Source organism: Alligator sinensis, unplaced genomic scaffold, assembly GCF_000455745.1.
Source record: "Alligator sinensis unplaced genomic scaffold, ASM45574v1 scaffold966_1, whole genome shotgun sequence".
Classification (NCBI taxonomy): domain Eukaryota; kingdom Metazoa; phylum Chordata; order Crocodylia; family Alligatoridae; genus Alligator; species Alligator sinensis.
In genome coordinates, this window is record NW_005842161.1 from 337,676 (window position 1) to 356,210 (window position 18,535).

At 39.5% G+C, this 18,535-nt stretch overlaps 2 protein-coding genes across 2 annotated transcripts in view; both read left to right on the forward strand.

The window, feature by feature from the left end:
* Positions 1-9,757, forward strand: part of SLC5A3 (solute carrier family 5 member 3) — a 12,915-nt gene extending 3,158 nt beyond the window's left edge. Inside the window, exon 2 of the mRNA XM_014520846.2 lies at positions 6,686-9,757. Within this exon, the coding sequence (XP_014376332.1) occupies positions 7,000-9,138 (2,139 nt within the window). The 5' untranslated portion in view covers positions 6,686-6,999 and the 3' untranslated portion in view covers positions 9,139-9,757. The remainder of the gene's footprint in view (positions 1-6,685) is intronic.
* Positions 1-18,535, forward strand: part of MRPS6 (mitochondrial ribosomal protein S6) — a 62,343-nt gene that overhangs the window by 4,316 nt on the left and 39,492 nt on the right. The gene's annotated exons all lie outside the window — the stretch shown is intronic.

Sequence of the window (18,535 nt, forward strand, 5' to 3'; positions counted from 1 at the left end):
TCCTGTTGTCTTAAGTTGTTCCCATCTGAATGGGAACCCTCAAATTTTTTTCATGGTTTCTGCTCCAAGAGACGTGACAGTATATGGTTGTCTTCATGTATGCTGCGATTGACAAGAATACAGCTATATTGCCTCATTCATAAGTTGTACGTAGACTTTATGACAATTGGGGACATCTCTTGGTGACTTCCACTAGAGGTGTTGGAGGGTTTTTCTTTGTTAAAAAAGGAAAATGCTCGTTTTGTTTTGTTTTGTTTTAGAGACCTCTTTGCAAATTCACTTCTAACACACAGAGGAAGAGGATTAGACAGTGCTGCTGTCTCCAGTTGGGATCCTTCTTTGTGTGAGAAACACAGAAGGCAGTAAGATACTTAAGTGTCATTGACTATTAATGAGACTCAAATATGTAGTTCCTTTTTTTTTTTTTTTTTTAAAACCTCTAACAAGATAAGGCCACAATAAAATTGGTAGGTTGTAAGACAAAGGAAGTTGTAATAGTTGCAGCTCAGATGTCTGAAAACATATGCCCTTTCCTAGAAAATTTAGTATCTGAGATTAGAATTGTTGTGAAGGTAAGTATAATACATTCAATTTTTTTAGAACTATATTAAGTGCAAATTATCCCCAGCTGCCTCTCAAGTTGGGGATAATTAAATTTTCTTATGGACATCATAGTGGAGTCTTCAACAGGAGAAGGTAGCAATATATTCCTAATATGTTCCAATGTGCCACTGTGTACTTTGGAGAGGGGATTTTTTCAGGAAACTTTCGTGGCTCTCCTAGTCACTACTTTGAATTAGTGAGTGGTTGGAGTTGGTTTTGTCTTACACTAATGTAGTTCTGCAAACTTGCCACAGGGTGGCAGTGAGGTATCCCCGTTGTGCTGCTGTTTGCTGTGTTTAGCTGGCTCACCTGTCTTCAATAAAAAAAAAAATTTAAAGTTTTGAAACAGAACTGACTCAATAGTTTGAAAGTCACTTAATTAATTTTAAAGACAAAGAATATTTGGGGGGCCAGTGTGTGTGTGTGGGTGTGTGGGGGGGGGTTGAGATCAGCTGGTGTGTGCGTGCGTGTAGTCAGTCTTTTTATTTTTCCCCCTTTGCACACTGCATACACCAGTGAATTTGGTATATTATGTAATTCTACTGTTTCAGCCAGTATATTGACTAATAGTGTGTAATACTTTTCAGTTCTGTAATATGTGCTTACACTTTTATTTTGTTTTACTGTGTCTTTGCTTTCATCCAAGCAGGTTTCTGTATAGCAATAAATTTTCTACCTGCTGTGTATAATGGCCAGCTAAGGATATAGGAAGTAGTGCTGACTGACCTGACTATTATATTTAGTCACTTTCTAGGCAGTATAAACCTCTGGGAGTTGGGTTTTTTTGGTCATTTTTTGAAAACATGGAAAAAATGAAGGACGCAAGAAGCAGACATGCCTATATAATTTGTTTCTAGATCTAACTCTCCACTTTTCCCCTTTGTTAACCTCACTCTTTATTATCCTGTATGTGTCTGTTTAATATATTTATATTGTTATATACTAACTATAATTGCAATAATATATTAAAACAGTATATATTTATTGTACATATGTGTGTAAAATATGGTTTTTACTGATACTAACATCTTGTATTTTGTTAAAAATCAGGCAAGGTTTTTCCCCTGCTTTCATCTGCTAAAATAACCTAAGGTCCATTTTTTCTTCTTTTCAGTAGGAATATAGGCAGCGTGAAGAGTTTTTTATTGTGGAAAGCAAAACTGAAAACAATTAAATTAAATTCAAGGTCCCAAGGTTGTGAGTTTTTTGTGGTCATTTGTAGGAATGAGTTCCCTAGTTTAGGTCCAACTTGTGTGAGTTCTGTTTTCTTTTCAAATTACCCCTGATGAGGCCCTTGGATTTCTAGATCTGTATGCAAATAAACTTTCTGGGAATACTACCTTCCATATAGAAGTTCCTTGTATTTTATTCTGAGGTTCCAATGTGCATGGACCAAACAAATCTCTTGTTAAATGAAGCTTTTTTTTTTTTAAACTAAACCTTGTCTTGTAATGAAGTTTTCACATGCATTTAAAAAAATACCTGAATTCTCATTCTGGAGCTCTACCCTGGCAGCTTTTGCTGAAAGGCTGTTTATTAAAATGCATGTTTTTGTTGCTGTTGTTGTTTTGGTTTTTTTAAGTCATTTGTCATGACTAATTCATTTTAGAGCTTTAGCTTGAGTGACGGCTATTCAGACCTCGTCCACCAGTCTCTAGTGCAGTTGGAGGACTTCTTTGTAGAAATAACTGCTTGATAAAGTTGTTTTTATGTGAGAATTATTGGCCTTTTATACATGTGCTCTGGGAGGCATGGGGGGCAGCCACTTTAATTAGTGCAGCTCCGAGACTGTGATACTTAAACACTCCTGGAGTGTCACATGTATTAGTGTCCCTGCGCTGAAAAATGGTGGCGGGGTGCTTTGAACTAAAGCTTATCAAATGAGTTTTAGTTTAAAGTACCCCGTTGCCATTTTTCAGTGCAGGTACCCTGACGCATGTGATGCTGGAGTGTGGTAATTTCCATGCTGCAGCAGACTTGATTCATCGAGTCCTCTCCAGCACGCTGGAATTACAGCGTGTTGGAGGAGGCTGCCTGCACGTGCATAAGAGCCCAAGTTCCTGGGACGGAACTATCAGGCTCTTCATTCTCAGTTGTTGCATCAAAGACCAATCATGCCAAATTTTGTAAAGTGGAGCCAAAGAATGCACTTGCTGGTACTGCTAGAACTCTGTGGGGAAAGTTCACTTAAATATTTGTGCTGGTCCCATCTTTAGCTATTCCTCAGTTAGTTTTTACTCCTAAGTGTTTCTCTCAAGAATTCAACTTAAATACAATTGCTGATGCTATGAAGTAAACTAAAAGAGTTTTTCACATGTGTTTGCCTCTAATAGAAGTTTGAACTCTTGACTTTGATATCACAATAACTGATAAAATCAGGGTATATCCTGCAGGCAACCTGCAATACTGACTTCTGTGACCTGATCCAAAGCTAGTTTTTTATATTTTAATATTGTATGGAGTTCAGCTGCATGTGCAAACCATGAAGAAAAAGTCATGGGGAGACTGTTTCCAGGAAGGCATTGCTTGAAGAACAGAAAGGATCCTTAAGTGAAGCCTTTCTAGGAATTGGTCTATTTACTGCTTGTCTCTCTCTCCTTGTGTGGTAGACTCTAATGATAAGAAATAGGTTACAGAAGGGCTGGTAGATTTCCTAACCTGGGTTGTCATGCATCATTTAGTTTGACTAAGTGTTTGCATGAGGCGCAGTACCTCTTGCTATATTTCATCTCTTCTGTTGTTACTGCCTCTTTTTCCCCTCACCTCTACATTTATTAATTGATTCTGTTGGCCTACAGCTACTGTCTTCTACTGGCAACGCAAGCTTCTCTTCTTTGCAGATGTGACTAATTCCGAGGTGGAGGTGGTGCACTTCATGCTCATTCACTCTACAGTGTCAGCTACGACTGTCAGCAAGCTTGTAAACTGTGGTCACTGCAGGCTTAGCAGGGTGAATTCAGCCAGAGAATACGAAATTTTCTCCCTGAGTGTTACCATGCTGTCCTGAAAACTCAGTAATGTATCTTTGGTAGTGTAACAGTGGTGTTGTAGCTGTGGTGGTCCAGAAATTATGTGGAAGGCAAGGATTTTTTTAGGGCGGAGTTTCTTATTGGATCAACTATGAAGGAGAATTAGGCAAGCTTTCAACTGCAAGACATTCTTCATCAGGTCACCTGGTCATGAAGACTGTCTTGCACTTGAAAGCTTGTCTAATTCTTCTATATAATTGGTCCAATAAAAGATACCACCCTAAGGAAACCCTTGCTTTTCATTTTTAATCCTTTTGTTCTGAAGACAGTTACTGTACTTCATTAAGACTGGGGACATAGCTTTACTGTGGAGTTGACTAATTAGCTCTGCTGTAAAGTGTCACAGTCTACACATGCACTTGTATTGGGGTGCAGTAAACTAATCAACTCTGTTGTAGGATAGTACTGTCCGGGACAGTAGAGTAATTGCATGTGCTCAAACGCATGTGTAGACTGTGACTGGGGCTGGATGGGGCATGAGGTGCTATAGTGCAGAAGCTGTTTGAAGCCTGGCCCTGTACTGTAGCACCCTCATGGCCCAGCCAGCCCCTCTGCTGCCTGATGCTGCTGCCCAGTGCTGCTCTGCACTTGTTGGAATTGCTGCAGTCCTGGGTGCACGTGAAGATGCTGCTCCCAGGAGGCAGCTGACTATGGTGATCTGTGCCGGAATTTATTCAGGCGCATTACTAGCGTGTGTAGATGCGCCTAATTTTGACTCTCTTATTTGATTCTTTCCATGGCTTCTATCGCGTATCTGAGAAAAGTGTGTTCTTACAGCCTTTGGTAATTATTTGGACTCTTAGTATAAAATACTGTACTGTAGTTGCATTTAAAAATGTAAAAAGATCATAATAAAAGGAGCAATTCCATTAAAAGTGTTATACTGAAGCACTTGTAGCTAGGATTAGTATATTTTGCCCATATCCAGTGACTTCATACAATTTGAAACATTTGGAGTAGGGTGTCTTGTTTAGAATTAAATTGAATATAAACAGGCCATTTAAATTCCATTGCCTCTGGGAAGGGAGTGGAAATAAATTTTGATTCTTCCGTGGAAGATTTTAAAATATATCTGTAATCTGTGGCTTATGACCATGATAAATCCAGCACTACTGTAACCAGCCTTTTTTTTTTTTTTTTTCCTGCCATATCTCGGTAGTGCCTCATCATTGACTCTAACTTGATCAGAATGAGGAAATCTATTTTTGTATGTTCCAATCCCCACCCCCCAAAAAAACAAACAAACAAACCAACAACAAACCTTGAATATTTCTTGGTTCTGAAATACTTTGTACAATACTGCACTTATAAACTATCCTTATACAAATAGGAGAAATGGGCTGTTATCTTTTTCAGATTAAGAGAAAACTGGATTTTGTTGATGTTCTCTTAATGAGGCATATAGGCTTCTACTGCTGTTGTCACCTGTAATAAGTAGTTCAATGAAATGATGAGAGTGAGGTGATTCTTTATTTAGTAGATCGGCAGTTCCTTATCTTTGCTCTCAGTTCTACCTTTTTCTTATTTCCGTCTTTCTGGGAAATCCTTTTTGTGTTCATTTGTTTTAATTAAGCTTATATATGGATGGCTGAGTAAGACAGAAGTCTCTAAAGTTGGAGTGGTTTTGGCATATTTTAATTGTTCCCAGCTTGTCCACACTTAACGGTTGGAACTTAATAGCTATTGCTGCCTTGACCTGTTTCCCTTCTGAAACAGTCCCAAATGTACTTGTGTACATACCTCTAGTTGGTCTGATAACTCCTGAGCTGAAGCAGTCCTAGTTAATCCCTGCATACGTTCCCAGTCAGCACTTCAGGAAATGAAGCCATTTCTGGACTCATCTAACAAATGGGAATAAATAAATGATTGGCTAAGTTACCACCTCTACTTCCATGAAGATCTCCTTCCTGCAGTGTCAAAAGGGACTATTTGGAGATGAGATATTTTAATTGTCGCTAGTATCAATAGGGCTTTTTCTATTCATGCACTGAACACTTTCTGAAATTTAACTGCTAAAAGTCAATTTTCAGAAGTTAATGTGATACAGATTGTGTAATACTCCACTAAGACCATTTCTCTTAGCTTTTCTCAGCTAAACAATACTTTTTCCCTCACAATGACATGTCTTCACTTCTGTCCCACTTAAAATGAAGCATAACAGGAAGATATGATGGGCACCTCATACACACAGCCTTCTCTCAAATTTGCAGTATAACCTATTCTATAACTGGTCATAAATCCACCATCGTTTGTGACAGCATTGTAACTTTGTTCCTGTGTTAGTTTGAGCAGTGGTGCTCAACATTGTGGCCCTGCATGCCAAATGAGTGGGGTGGGATTGGTCACAGACTGGATCAAGTCCTATGCACTAGGATCAAGCCATCCCTTTCCTGCATCTCTCACCAGGATGGGTACCTGGAGGCCCCGGTGCTGTCTCGTTCCAGCCCGCTGTGTGCCAAGATTGAGTCCTGGGGCCTGACACTGCTCCTAGTTGGCCCTGTGCAGTGGGATTGGGTGCCCAGTCCAGTGTATAGGGCTTTGGGCTTTCCGTGGGTTCGGAAATTTGACAGTTAAGACTGCTGTCCTGCTGCCAAATTTCTGCGCCTGTGGGGAGCCCTGTGGGTCAGGTGACATGGGGCTACAGATTGAATCTGACCCGTGGGCTAGGGGTTGAGCACCCCTGAGTTTGAGCAATAATGTGGTACTCAAACATTGTTTTGTGATATTGCTTGAGAATCCAGCTGAGTTATAGGAGATAAAGTCCTGGGATAATACAGAAAAGAATTAGCCTTGTAAACCATTTTCGTCATGTGAAATGCATCTTTCTAGGCTTACTCAAATGTGGAAAGGGCTGTTAGTGACTTATACTTGGGAGCACTAAAAATATCTGCTTGTTGTGATTTTGCATAAATTATATTTACAAAGGAAATAGCCTGTGGTGTTCAACCATTGTAATTATAGACTTCAAATTTGTTCTCATAACAATAATAATAATAATTTGGTGAAATTCTTCTCTAATTCAATCTTTGTCTTTTGTCTTTGCTGCCTTGCAGGGTTGGTACAGTAGGTCTCACTAGACTTAGCTGCAACTAAGAATTTCTCCTACATCAACCAAGTTAAGGCTGATACTCTTGTGGAATGTGGATTAAAAGCGCGTGCTAAGTTCCAAATTTCCACTTAAGAAGCGGAGAAAAAAATCTGTCTTCTCAGTGTACCACAACCACCAGCATCAAGACAGCAAACCAAGGGACAAAGAATTTAATCTACTGTACTGATAAATTTAAACTGGTTCACGTGTTACTTTAAAAGACTTGTACTGGGGGGTGAAAACAACATCAGCCGTTTTGAAGCAATTTTGTTTACAAAAATGAGGGCTTCTTTGGAAACTGCAGACATTGCCATTGTGGCATTGTACTTCATACTTGTGATGTGCATAGGTTTTTTTGCCATGTGGAAATACAATCGAAGCACTGTAAGTGGCTACTTCTTGGCTGGGCGTTCCATGACCTGGGTAGCTATTGGTGCATCCTTATTTGTGAGCAATATTGGAAGTGAACATTTCATTGGGCTTGCAGGATCTGGAGCAGCAAGTGGATTTGCAGTAGGAGCATGGGAATTCAACGCCTTAATGCTTTTACAGCTTTTAGGATGGGTCTTTGTCCCAGTCTACATCCGGTCAAGAGTGTACACCATGCCTGAATACTTGTCCAAGCGTTTTGGAGGGCATAGAATCCAAGTCTATTTTGCAGTGTTGTCTCTGATTCTTTATATCTTCACCAAACTTTCAGTTGACTTGTATTCAGGTGCACTTTTTATTCAAGAATCTCTAGGTTGGAATCTTTACTTATCAGTTATCCTGCTCATTGGAATGACTGCTTTGTTGACTGTGACTGGAGGTCTTGTGGCAGTCATCTACACAGACACTCTTCAAGCTCTGCTTATGATTATTGGTGCCCTCACACTTATGGTTATAAGTATTACAGAAGTTGGTGGGTTTGAAGAACTTAAAAGGAAGTACATGTTGTCATCACCAAATATTACGTCAATCTTGCTGACCTACAACCTTTCTAATACCAATTCATGTCATGTCCACCCAAAGCCTGATGCTCTTAAAATGTTGCGTGAGCCAACAGATGAAGATATTCCCTGGCCTGGATTTTTACTGGGGCAGACCCCAGCTTCTGTGTGGTACTGGTGTGCTGACCAAGTTATTGTTCAGAGGGTTTTAGCTGCAAAAAATATTGCTCATGCCAAAGGATCCACTCTCATGGCAGGCTTCCTGAAGTTGCTGCCTATGTTCATTATAGTAGTCCCAGGGATGATTTCACGAGTGCTGTTCGCAGATGATATTGCCTGTATCAATCCAGAACACTGCATGGAAGTCTGTGGAAGCAGAGCTGGATGTTCTAACATTGCCTATCCACGATTAGTGATGAAACTTGTACCAGTTGGCCTGCGAGGACTTATGATGGCTGTAATGATTGCTGCACTGATGAGTGACTTGGATTCTATATTTAACAGTGCCAGCACCATATTTACACTGGATATCTACAAACTCATACGCAAGAGTGCAACATCTAGAGAACTAATGATTGTAGGAAGAGTGTTTGTCGCTTTCATGGTAGTTATAAGCATTGCCTGGGTCCCAATAATAGTGGAAATGCAAGGAGGCCAGATGTACCTCTATATACAAGAGGTAGCAGATTATTTGACACCACCTGTGGCTGCCCTATTTCTAATGGGTATATTTTGGAAGCGCTGCAACGAACAAGGAGCATTCTATGGTGGAATGATTGGGTTTGTTTTTGGAGCTATACGATTGATACTGGCATTTATCTATCGCGTTCCTGAGTGTAATCAACCGGATACTAGACCAGGTTTTATCAGGAATATCCATTATATGTATGTTGCTACTGCTCTGTTCTGGATCACTGGAATTATAACTGTAATTGTAAGTCTGCTTACATCGCCACCCACAAAGGAACAGATTCGAACAACCACTTTCTGGTCTGTGAAAAGCAAGACTGCCAAAGAAGATGATTCAAAGGGGGATCTATATAAAGTACAAGAAAAGAGCATGTTAAAATGCAATGAAAATGCTAATCACATTATTCCAAATGGCAAGTCTGAAGACCATATTAAAAATATTAAGCCTGAGGATATCAATCTCCTGGTTGCCTGTAGAGATGAAAGCAACCCAGTGATTTCTGTAAGTCCCTCTGAAGTTGAGACACCCATTGATTGTTACTCAAATGGACAAGTGGCTCTCATGGGTGAGAAAAAACATGAAGATATTGATGATCGCGCCAAACATTGGAAATTCATAGATTGTTTCTGTGGCTTTAAAAGTAAAAATATGAGCAAGAAAGCCATCCTAGAGATGGAGGAAGAGACTTTTTGTATACAAATGCTGGAAGAGACTCCAAAAGTTAAACTGTTACTAAATACCGGACTATTCTGTGTCTGTTCTATTGGAATATTCATGTTTGTCTATTTCTCTGTCTGAGTGAGTAGAGAACTTTTTAAGGGTATGGCTAAACATACAGAAGTTGATACAGGTCTCTGGAAAATATTTTCTAATATACATAACTGCATCTCAGGCATTGTTTACGCTATAATTGTCAAACAATTTATCAGCCAACTTTAAAGACCATATGAGATTATATTGTACTATCTCTGCTTAAGACAGAATTTGGTGCATGTGTGTTGTGTGGGATTCTTTTTGTTTGTTTAGTGCAGTCCTAAAACAATTTTTGTTACATATCTGTATACCAAAGTAAGACAGGTGGCTGTGTTTAAGTAGGAAAAATAAGGAGCTCAGTCCATATCGACGTGAAAATGAAAAGCAACATTTTACCTGGACTTAAGTATACAATCTAAATTAGCAGAGCTGTATTGGAAAATTCTAAATAATCAAAAATGATGTACAACCTTGCAGTTGCCCGCTGCAACAGACTTGTATTACCTTAGCTAACTTGTTGCTTCTTAATCTTTTGTTTTTAATCTATTCCAGGATTCATATGTAGTCATAAAAGGACAGGGTTTTTTTTGACTCATCTGGTAATACTTGGAATACATTTTCATTCAGCAGCTTTCTTTCATTCTTCCTCTATCTCTTCCTCCTCTTCCCCATCTAACAGATGTGTTGGTTGTCCCCTGTCTCTCTCTCTTTTTTTTCCCCCCCCTTCCCCCCATTTAATTAAACGCCATCTCATCACCCAGATCTCTAGTAAATGAGGACCAAAAAGAAAACATTAACTTCTGTCCAGTCCAAATTCCTTTTTAACCCTGTTTTGCCATGTACATAACTAGGGAACAAAGGGGAGCTGTGGAAAAGAAGGAAGCCCAGGAGTTGTCAAAGCATGTGATTAGCTTGGCAAATAAACATTTGGTATAGGAATGTAGATTTTTAAAATATTTGTTAACTTCCTCTAATTATATTGGCTAAGTTATGGGTGCTAGTCCTATAACCTGGACAGCAGCTCGGACACAGCTGGTGCTGGGAGCTGCTCTTGGAGCACTTTGACTGAGAGAAGGAGGCAGGCCCAGCCAGACAGACAAGGTAGTTTGCATGAAGGCTTGCTGCTGGGAGGGAGCACCTGTGAGTAAGCAGCTAATTGCCTAATTGAGTCATTAGGCTGCTCTGTTTTCCTTTTAAGCTATGGGTGCTAGTCCGTCCCCCCCTTTTCCTTCCCTCCCTCCCTCCCTCTCCTGCTTTCCCTCTGCCTTCTGATCCCTGCTGGGGCATCAGTGGGGGCTTCCCTTCCCTCCCTTTCTGCCAGGCTGTACCCAGAAGTAAAGGATAACTGGTAAGCTAACTGGTTATCTATCACTGCACTTATCCACAAAATAATTAATTGTTTAACCTTTTACGTACCTAATTTGGTATTGAGTTCTGGATTAAACTCTTCACCTCACTGTAGTTATGTAAAAGGGTTGCTCTGCATTTCCTATCGCCAGATAAGGTATGCGAGACTTTTAGATTGGATTGGTTTGGTTTGTTCTATTGATTGTAGTATTGTGTGTGCTGAGAGTACCTCTTTGGGGAGGGAGAGGGAGGTAGAAGCTATCAGGAACTATTGCTTTGTGTTTGGCATTCATTTGTTCAGTCTTACTTTGTTAGAAGAAACAGTACAAAAGATTCTATGTAGGGAGGTAAGGAGTGAATTAGTTAGTGAATATTAGCAGCTATATTGTTTCCCACTGGGCTCTTCTGATGCATCTCTGGAAGAGCAAACCTTTTGTTTTGTACATTAGCAATATGCTTCTGTTCCAGAGATGCATGGATGAGGAGGGACTTTGCAGTTGGGGGTGTTTCTAGGATAGTTGCAAGCAACTGTGCTTTACAAGCCTTTTTCTTACAGTTAATGGAAATTCAGCAGATGGAGGGGTTGCAAAAACAGGTCCTAAGTGTGTGTGTGTGTGTGTGTGTGTGTGTGTAATAAACTACTAGTTATTACACTGTGTAGTATTTTGGTCTTCATGTGGTCTTAATTGCTTGGGGTCCTATTTGAAATTTGGTAGTTGATATTAGTGTGCTCAGGAAATGAAATATGGGCCAAATCCAGTTATGTATTGTTGGGGGGTTATCTGGTATCATGGTGTTAAAATGTGGCATTTAACCAGTTCATGGTAGCTCAGTGGATACTAATTAATCTGAAATTGATTAAATTGATTGCTTTAGTAGTAGTGCTATGTGGTCATTATTTTTTATTATTTATTTTTAAACACTAGTGGGGGGGTGGTAGCTGTGGGTACGTCAGGAGGTGTATGGCAACATCTGACTGACCATTCTCAGCTTTGGTTAGATGCTGCAACTGGTAAGCAACCTGTTATTGGGTGGCAATATGGTCATAAGCATATGATATAGATTTGAATAATGTTGATTATGGTAGTTAGTGTTCGACAGACTTGTGTTTTGGTATACCTTATCAAAATGTTTTGTTACAGCTTGCATGGCTTATTTTATTCAAAAAATAATTTGGAGTCTTTTATAATAAAATCTTAATATGTGAAAGATTGTAAAATGTTTCACCAAAAGTTCAAGTTTACTTTGTATTGGCGGTAGGATGGAGAAATGCCAACCATGTAAGCTAAGAAATGTGGTACTGTGTTTTATGTTCAGAATAAAGAGAGAAAGCTGAGTCCTGTTGAATCTTAGTGGTGTGCTAGGGAAGGGAGAGGTGTGAAGAAACTCAGGGAGACCCTTCCTCTTTGTGTAGGTCAGGATGAGTCTATGGACCAAGATAACGCTTGTGAAATGGGTCTTATCTTGGTTTATGTGCCTAGTGGGACTTAATGACCCGAGCTGGGGGGGGAGGAATTGTCTGCTAGCTTTTCAGTGTTGACAGGCACCATCCCCTGCTAGCAGTGCATGTTTTGGCATTTTATTTTTGTCTGCAGCTGGCTCTAGGGAGTTCGTATATTTGTCTAGTTTTGATGAACGCGTTAGGATCTGACCTTCAGAGACAGGTTGGCTCAGGGACCGTTTTGCTTGGCTGCCATTATTTCAGTTCCTTCTTACTCTTTTCCCCTGCTTGCCTTATACAGTAATAAAGCCAGAAGCCTGGCTTATATCTCCCTTTGAGTGGGGGGAAAAACAGCCTGCCTAAAACTTTCTCTTCACTCAGCCCTTTGCCCCTTTACCCCACCAAACCTACTACACATTCAAACAGCACCATGAATGTCATTGAGTACACTTATCACCAATTCAGTGATGGAATTAACTCTTTAAGCACATAGTTCTAGGTGAACATAAACTCTACTTTTACATTTGAATTATTCCAGTTTCCACTTTTTAAAGATGCCTTCAGTAGTTTAAAGTATATTGGCATAGATTTACAGCTGCATTTAGTTGTAAGTCATTCAAAATTAATTTTTTTTTTTTTAGACTTAATCCTTAGGAAACTTCTAGTGTATTTCCAATGGGAATCAGTAATGTCTTGTGCACTATATATAGTTTGCTGGAGTAATGGTAGTGATTTTAGTATTTAAAGTTAAAAGCTTAGTCAGTGGAATGAAGTGCTTGCATTTTCTTCCAGTTCTATAACTATTTGCCATAAAGACTTTTTAAAGAAATAGCTGCTCACCAGTCATTGTTCTGGGCCTTTTGAAAACTTGGTTCCTCAGTAACCTCTTCTTGACTTCTGCATATTCAGTCATGCTCAGTTTCCATTTTTAGAGTCACTGCAATTTACTAATATTCTTCGCTACAAATAATTACTAAACAAAACACTCATCTGAAATATTTTCAGGCATCAATAGCAAACAAACAATAACTCATAATGTGTGGGATGTCAAAGTAGAGGATACGGATCTCTTTTAGAGTTCATGTAGGAGTGAAGACCTACATGAATAATGGGCTTGTATTAAGCTGCTGAACAACTTAAAAAAAAAAACAAAAGCAAACCGCAAACAAACAAAAAAAAACCCCACAACCCCCCCCCCCCAACAGAAGCCCCCAAGTCTTTTTGCTGCTTTATGCAAATTCTTGCATTTTTAATGGGCAAAATCAATGACTTGCTCAATAGTATGGACTATCATGTAAGAAATTGCTTCGGGTTTTTTTTATAGCGTAAACATGCCTTTACCAGTCCTTTGATTCATGATATATAATTAAGAGATGTGAACTCAAGGTAGATATGTTGTTGGTCCAAACATTAATTTCTTGGGCTTGCAAAACACCAAACCTAGTATCTCCTTTAATTGAAATATTAATCTCTTTTAGTATCTGGCCTCTATCTGTGGCCAATGTCTATTACTTCAGAACTTTGAATACAGACTCTTAAAATACCTACTTAAGCCTTTAAAACGTACTTTGGAATTACACCCATTTTGTTTTTTCCATGAACTTTATTTTTCTGCTTAAAGATTTGAATTTTCTCCTAATGAATTATTTAAAAAAGCTTTTAAAACTTTAGAAACCAGGCTTTGTGAAAGCTTTCAGTTTTGTTGTGGAAAAATCTCAGTTTTTTTGAGAGAATCTTTTGATGTCATTCTCTGCCAAAGTTTGTGTGCGTGTGAGTTTGTGGGTATGTGCACACGTGTGGTGGGTTGTTTCTTTTTGGTTAGAATTTATTGATAGAAGAAAGGAAATAGTAAGGGGTTTTAAGAAAACAAAATGGGCTTCAGTTCACCCTTTTGTGTGCTTCCATTTCTATTCTTGCCTGGACTATTATCCATGTCCCAGAAAGGCCCGCATGATACTTCTGATGTGAGTCACGTAAGTGTACTGTACCTGACTATTTGTAAAGAATTTCCCTCAAGGTAATAGAGAAGAGGGGAGAGCCATCACAGGATCTCTGTATGAGCACTCAGTGAAGGATGCTTTCAAGTTTAAAACATACAGCTTTATTATTATATTTTTATCCTCAGATAAAGGAAGTATTTCCTTCTAGGGAATGGGGTGCCTGGAAAAGTTCTGAAAATGTTTGCAGTCACTGATCTCTAGCTTTTTTGAGGAAATCTTTGGTTTTTGCAGTGTAACAAAGCAAAAATACTCAGCTGTTAGTTCAGTATATTGTATGTTCTGTGCCCTTAAATGTCTTTGTTTTGAAAATAAAAATTAACCTTGTTACGTGATATTTTAAAGCAAACAAACTTGTGTGCAATGTTTTAAAAATTTCTTGTTTTTTGGGGTTTTTTTGTTTAAAAAAAAAAAAAAAAAAGTTTGTATATAATTACATGGTTTAATGTGCTTTAATTGGCCTAAGGTAAAGAGTAGTCCTAGAATGTAAAACTATGTCATTAGGATTTCTGATTTCACTGTGAGATCTCTAAACTTTTGTTTGCAAAATGGTTTGTTTTGTTTACAAACATTCTCCCCCTCTCCCCTTTTTCCTTCATGATGATTTGGTTTAGAAGACATTTGTTTTACTTTCATTCTAATACAAAATTCATGATATAGTGACATCTGGTGACAATTTTTTAGCACTATCAGTTTCACTATGTAAAGTCAGACACTTTGAGCAAAGATGGTGATAATGTTATATGACAATTTTGTGTCTATGAATACACGTTTTTAAATGAGGTAGTTATTTAAAAATAGTTGCTGTGCAAAATGTTAGTAGTCTTCTTCAAGAAGAAAGCAAATTCTTTTTTAATATCACTAGAGAAGTCTTTTCATTCATCTTATTTTTAAAGCACGGTGTCAAAGTGATGCTGCTTTTTACCTTGTATCTTTTGATATAATGTTTTTTAGCTATCTGTGAAGTGCTTTTTGTTTTTGTTCTTGTTCTGTTTTTTCTTGCTACTGTATCTTCTGCGATTTTTATATGAAATACCAGTTAATGAACTGCCTTTTAAAAATATTCAACTGAAATACATTTCAGACCAAAACCAAATGATATCGTACAGCATTTCAATTTAAATCTTGCTTTTTTCCCCCCCCAACCCTGTATTATTTGAAAATGAACCAAATGGACACACAGATCAGATAAATCTAATTGGGTCCAGGTCTCTTGGCCAAGTGTTATTTAAAGGTCTATTAAGATCTTGTAAAACAGTATACTTTTAAGAATTCTTGTAGTAGGAATATAGATTAGGAATGAAATTAATATATCTTAATAAAACTAATATAGCTTAATTCTACTTGTAAGTTGTTACTGTCCTTTACAACAAGCTTTTTGTCATAGAATTGATGTATGATAAATTAATTTTGGCCTAGTGTATAGAGTATTATATTGCTATAAAAACTTTGAAGTAAAATCTGATGCAAAACTCTCATAAATAGCATTGCTGGCCCTGTGTATACTGTTCTTTGTATACTGTATGAATATTACTTTTGCCTACTGCATTAGTCTTCAAACTAAAGCTCTTATTCAAGAGTATTTGGATACTTCAGACTTTCTTGCAGTTTACATTCCTTTACCATGGCATTTTTGTCCTGTCTAAAAGTATTGTATGAAAATGTTCATAAGCTCTGTACAAAGTTTCAATAAAAATAGAAAACCCCCCCAAGCAAACATATATTTTGATAACTCTATATAGTGAAATGTTGTGTGTACGCGTATGTGCCCATTACTTGTAATAAACACTTAAGTTTATTACCTTTCAGTGCTCTCTATTCTCTATTAAAATGTGACCCCTTCCTGGGGTGGAATATGGTGTCTGATTACCATTTAGTTTAAGAAATGGCAAAATGCCTCTGTCCGTTTAAATTGGGTAAGAAGAACTTAATCAGCAGAAGGTAGGCTTGGGATTTGGCTGGAAATGGTCTGAGACGACTATCAGTGATCAAAAACTGATAGTTTTGACCACTTAAAAACTTTAAAAAACTTTTTAAAAAAGTTGGTTTGGTTTAAAAACTTAGGATATTTACTTGATTCTAAGACCAGGTTTCTTTTCCCTATTTAGGAGGCAGAAGAGGAAGCAGGGGCAAGCTCCTTGACTTCCTCACCTGTCCTCCACCCACACCGGGCCGCCGCCGCCCCCCCTCCCCCCTGCTGCCTGCGTTCCTGCAGCAGCATGGGGATGAGCTAAAGATGACCCTCCAATAATTAGATTCTATACATGAAAAATTTAAAACAGATCTATAACATTCCCATGGATAGAACCTAATTGTTGGGGGGTTGTTTTAAATTCAGGGTAGTCTTAGGTTCAAGTAAATACTTTAAAACCTGAAGACCAAGAATGCTGGTAGAAGAAAGCATATCTGCTTGCAGAAATTCACTTCATTGTAGTATACCTGTATAGCTTAATCTTCGTGAACATGTAGCTAGCAAATAGTACAGTCATAAAGGACTGAATGTGACTTGAAGGATCTAGGAAAGTGAAGTGTCTTGGGCCCACAGTAGTGATCAAAAGAAGCTCTGCACATAGCTGTTCCCCAGCCTGCATGATGCTTAAACTTGACAGGTGCACCCATGGTTGTCAGAGTCTCTAGGAACCTAGAGCTGTCTTATACCTGCCCAGAATTGCCTAGTCTAAGCATTGTGGCACCTATCACCATGCCTATTGCTGACCCCTAGTATAGATGACCTTTTGAGGTGCTCTTTAACCCTACAATTATAATATACAACTCAGTGCAAACCCAGTGTCTTTAGATGTAGGGAAGGGCTGGAGGAACTGCTTGGATTGTCAGCTTTGAACCACAATTTTCATCTGTGTGGTGTAGAGCACGTCCAACACAACTCTGAAACCATAATAATAATCCAGAGTCTGGATAGTACTCTTCCAGATCAGAAACCTGAAGGGTAGGATGTGGTTGGGATTTTTTTTTTCAAAACTAGTTGGCAGCTATAAAATTTGATTTGGGGAAGGTCTGGGACCAACTGCCTGCTGCAAAATATAGCATCTTCTCTTTTCCAGCTATATATGGTAGGCTGGGCTGTGTGGCTTCTCCCTGCTCCTGGACAACCGGAGTCCATTTTGGTTTATAGCTGTTACTCTTATAAAACACCCCAGGGTATAAACATATGTATGAATAGAACAATTTAGACATGGATAAGAGAGAACTTGGGGAGAACATGGTAAACATATGTTGTGTGTGTGTGTGTGGGGAGAACAGAAATAGATGTAGGAAAGAAGATAGTATAAGAAGTGGCAATAGAATACAGATCCTCTATAGGTAGAGACTCTTATTTTAAATTAGTTTAATTTTAAGCTTTAAACTTGTAACCTCTTTCTCTAAAGGTTTTTAAGACATAAGCTAGTATCTAGAACCTAGATAGGGGATGGGTGGGACTACTGCCACTGATGGCCTGCTGAGCAACCCTTGCAAAGCCAGTGGGCCTAGGCACTTAAGGGAGCCCACCCCTGCCCCAGCCCTGGATCAATGTGTGGACAAGGCAAGGGCCCCCAAGGGGATGCTTGCTTGCCTGTACACGAATGCCGGGAGCTTGGGGAATAAGCAGGAGGAACTTTGTCCTCCTGCTTAACGCAAATAATTATGATGTCATAGGGATAACAGAGACCTGATGGGACTCCACCCATGATTGGATCACGGGTATAGATGGCTATACCCTGTACAGGAGAGATCGAGTAGACAAAAGGGGTGGGGGTGTAGCTCTCTATGTCAAGGAGAACTACGCGTCCCTGAAAGCCGATACTGGCAACCGGGGTAGATGGCCGGAGACCCTCTGGGTTAAAATCCGTGGGGAACACAGCACAGGGGACACGATGGTGGGAGTCTACTACAGACCTCCCACCCAAAGTCAAGAGCTTGCCCAGGAGTTCTCCAGGGAATTGGCTGAGGTGGTTGTCATGGGAGACTTCAACTACCCAGACATCTTGTGAGAAGAGCGCTCGGCTAAATCTGAGTGGTTGGAAAGCTTCCTCTCATGCGTGGATGACCTCTATCTGACTCGAAGTCTACGGGCCAACGAGAGGCAAAGCGCCGCTCGACCTGGTACTGGCAACTGGGGACGACCTAATCAGCGACTTAACGATTGATGGGAAGCTGGGTGACAGTGAGCTGATCACCTTCACCATACGCTGTAAAGCTGGCAAGTCAGTCAGCAATACAGAAGTCCCTGACTTCAGGAAAGGTGACTTTGACAAGCTTAGAAGGCTTCTCAGTGAGGCCCTAAGGGACCACGACCCTGAGGGGAGGGGAGTTCAGGAAAAGTGGTTGCTCCTCAAGGGAGTGATCCTCAATGCACAAGCTCAGGCTATTCCATCTCGGAGGAAAGGCAGCAAAAGGGCACAGCACCCCGCTTGGCTCTCCAGGGAACTAGCGGACCTTCTGCGGCTAAAAAGAAAGGCCTACAAAGGATGGAGGATGGGATCCACCTCCAAGGAGGAATATTCCGCGCTGGTCTGGTCCTGCGCGTAGGTTTGTTGCGGGTAGATCTTGCTTGACCAATCTCATTTCCTTCTACAACCAGGTGACCTATCACCTGGACAAGGGAAAGGAGATTGATATCATATATCTTGACTTCAAAAAAGCCTTCGATCTGGTATCC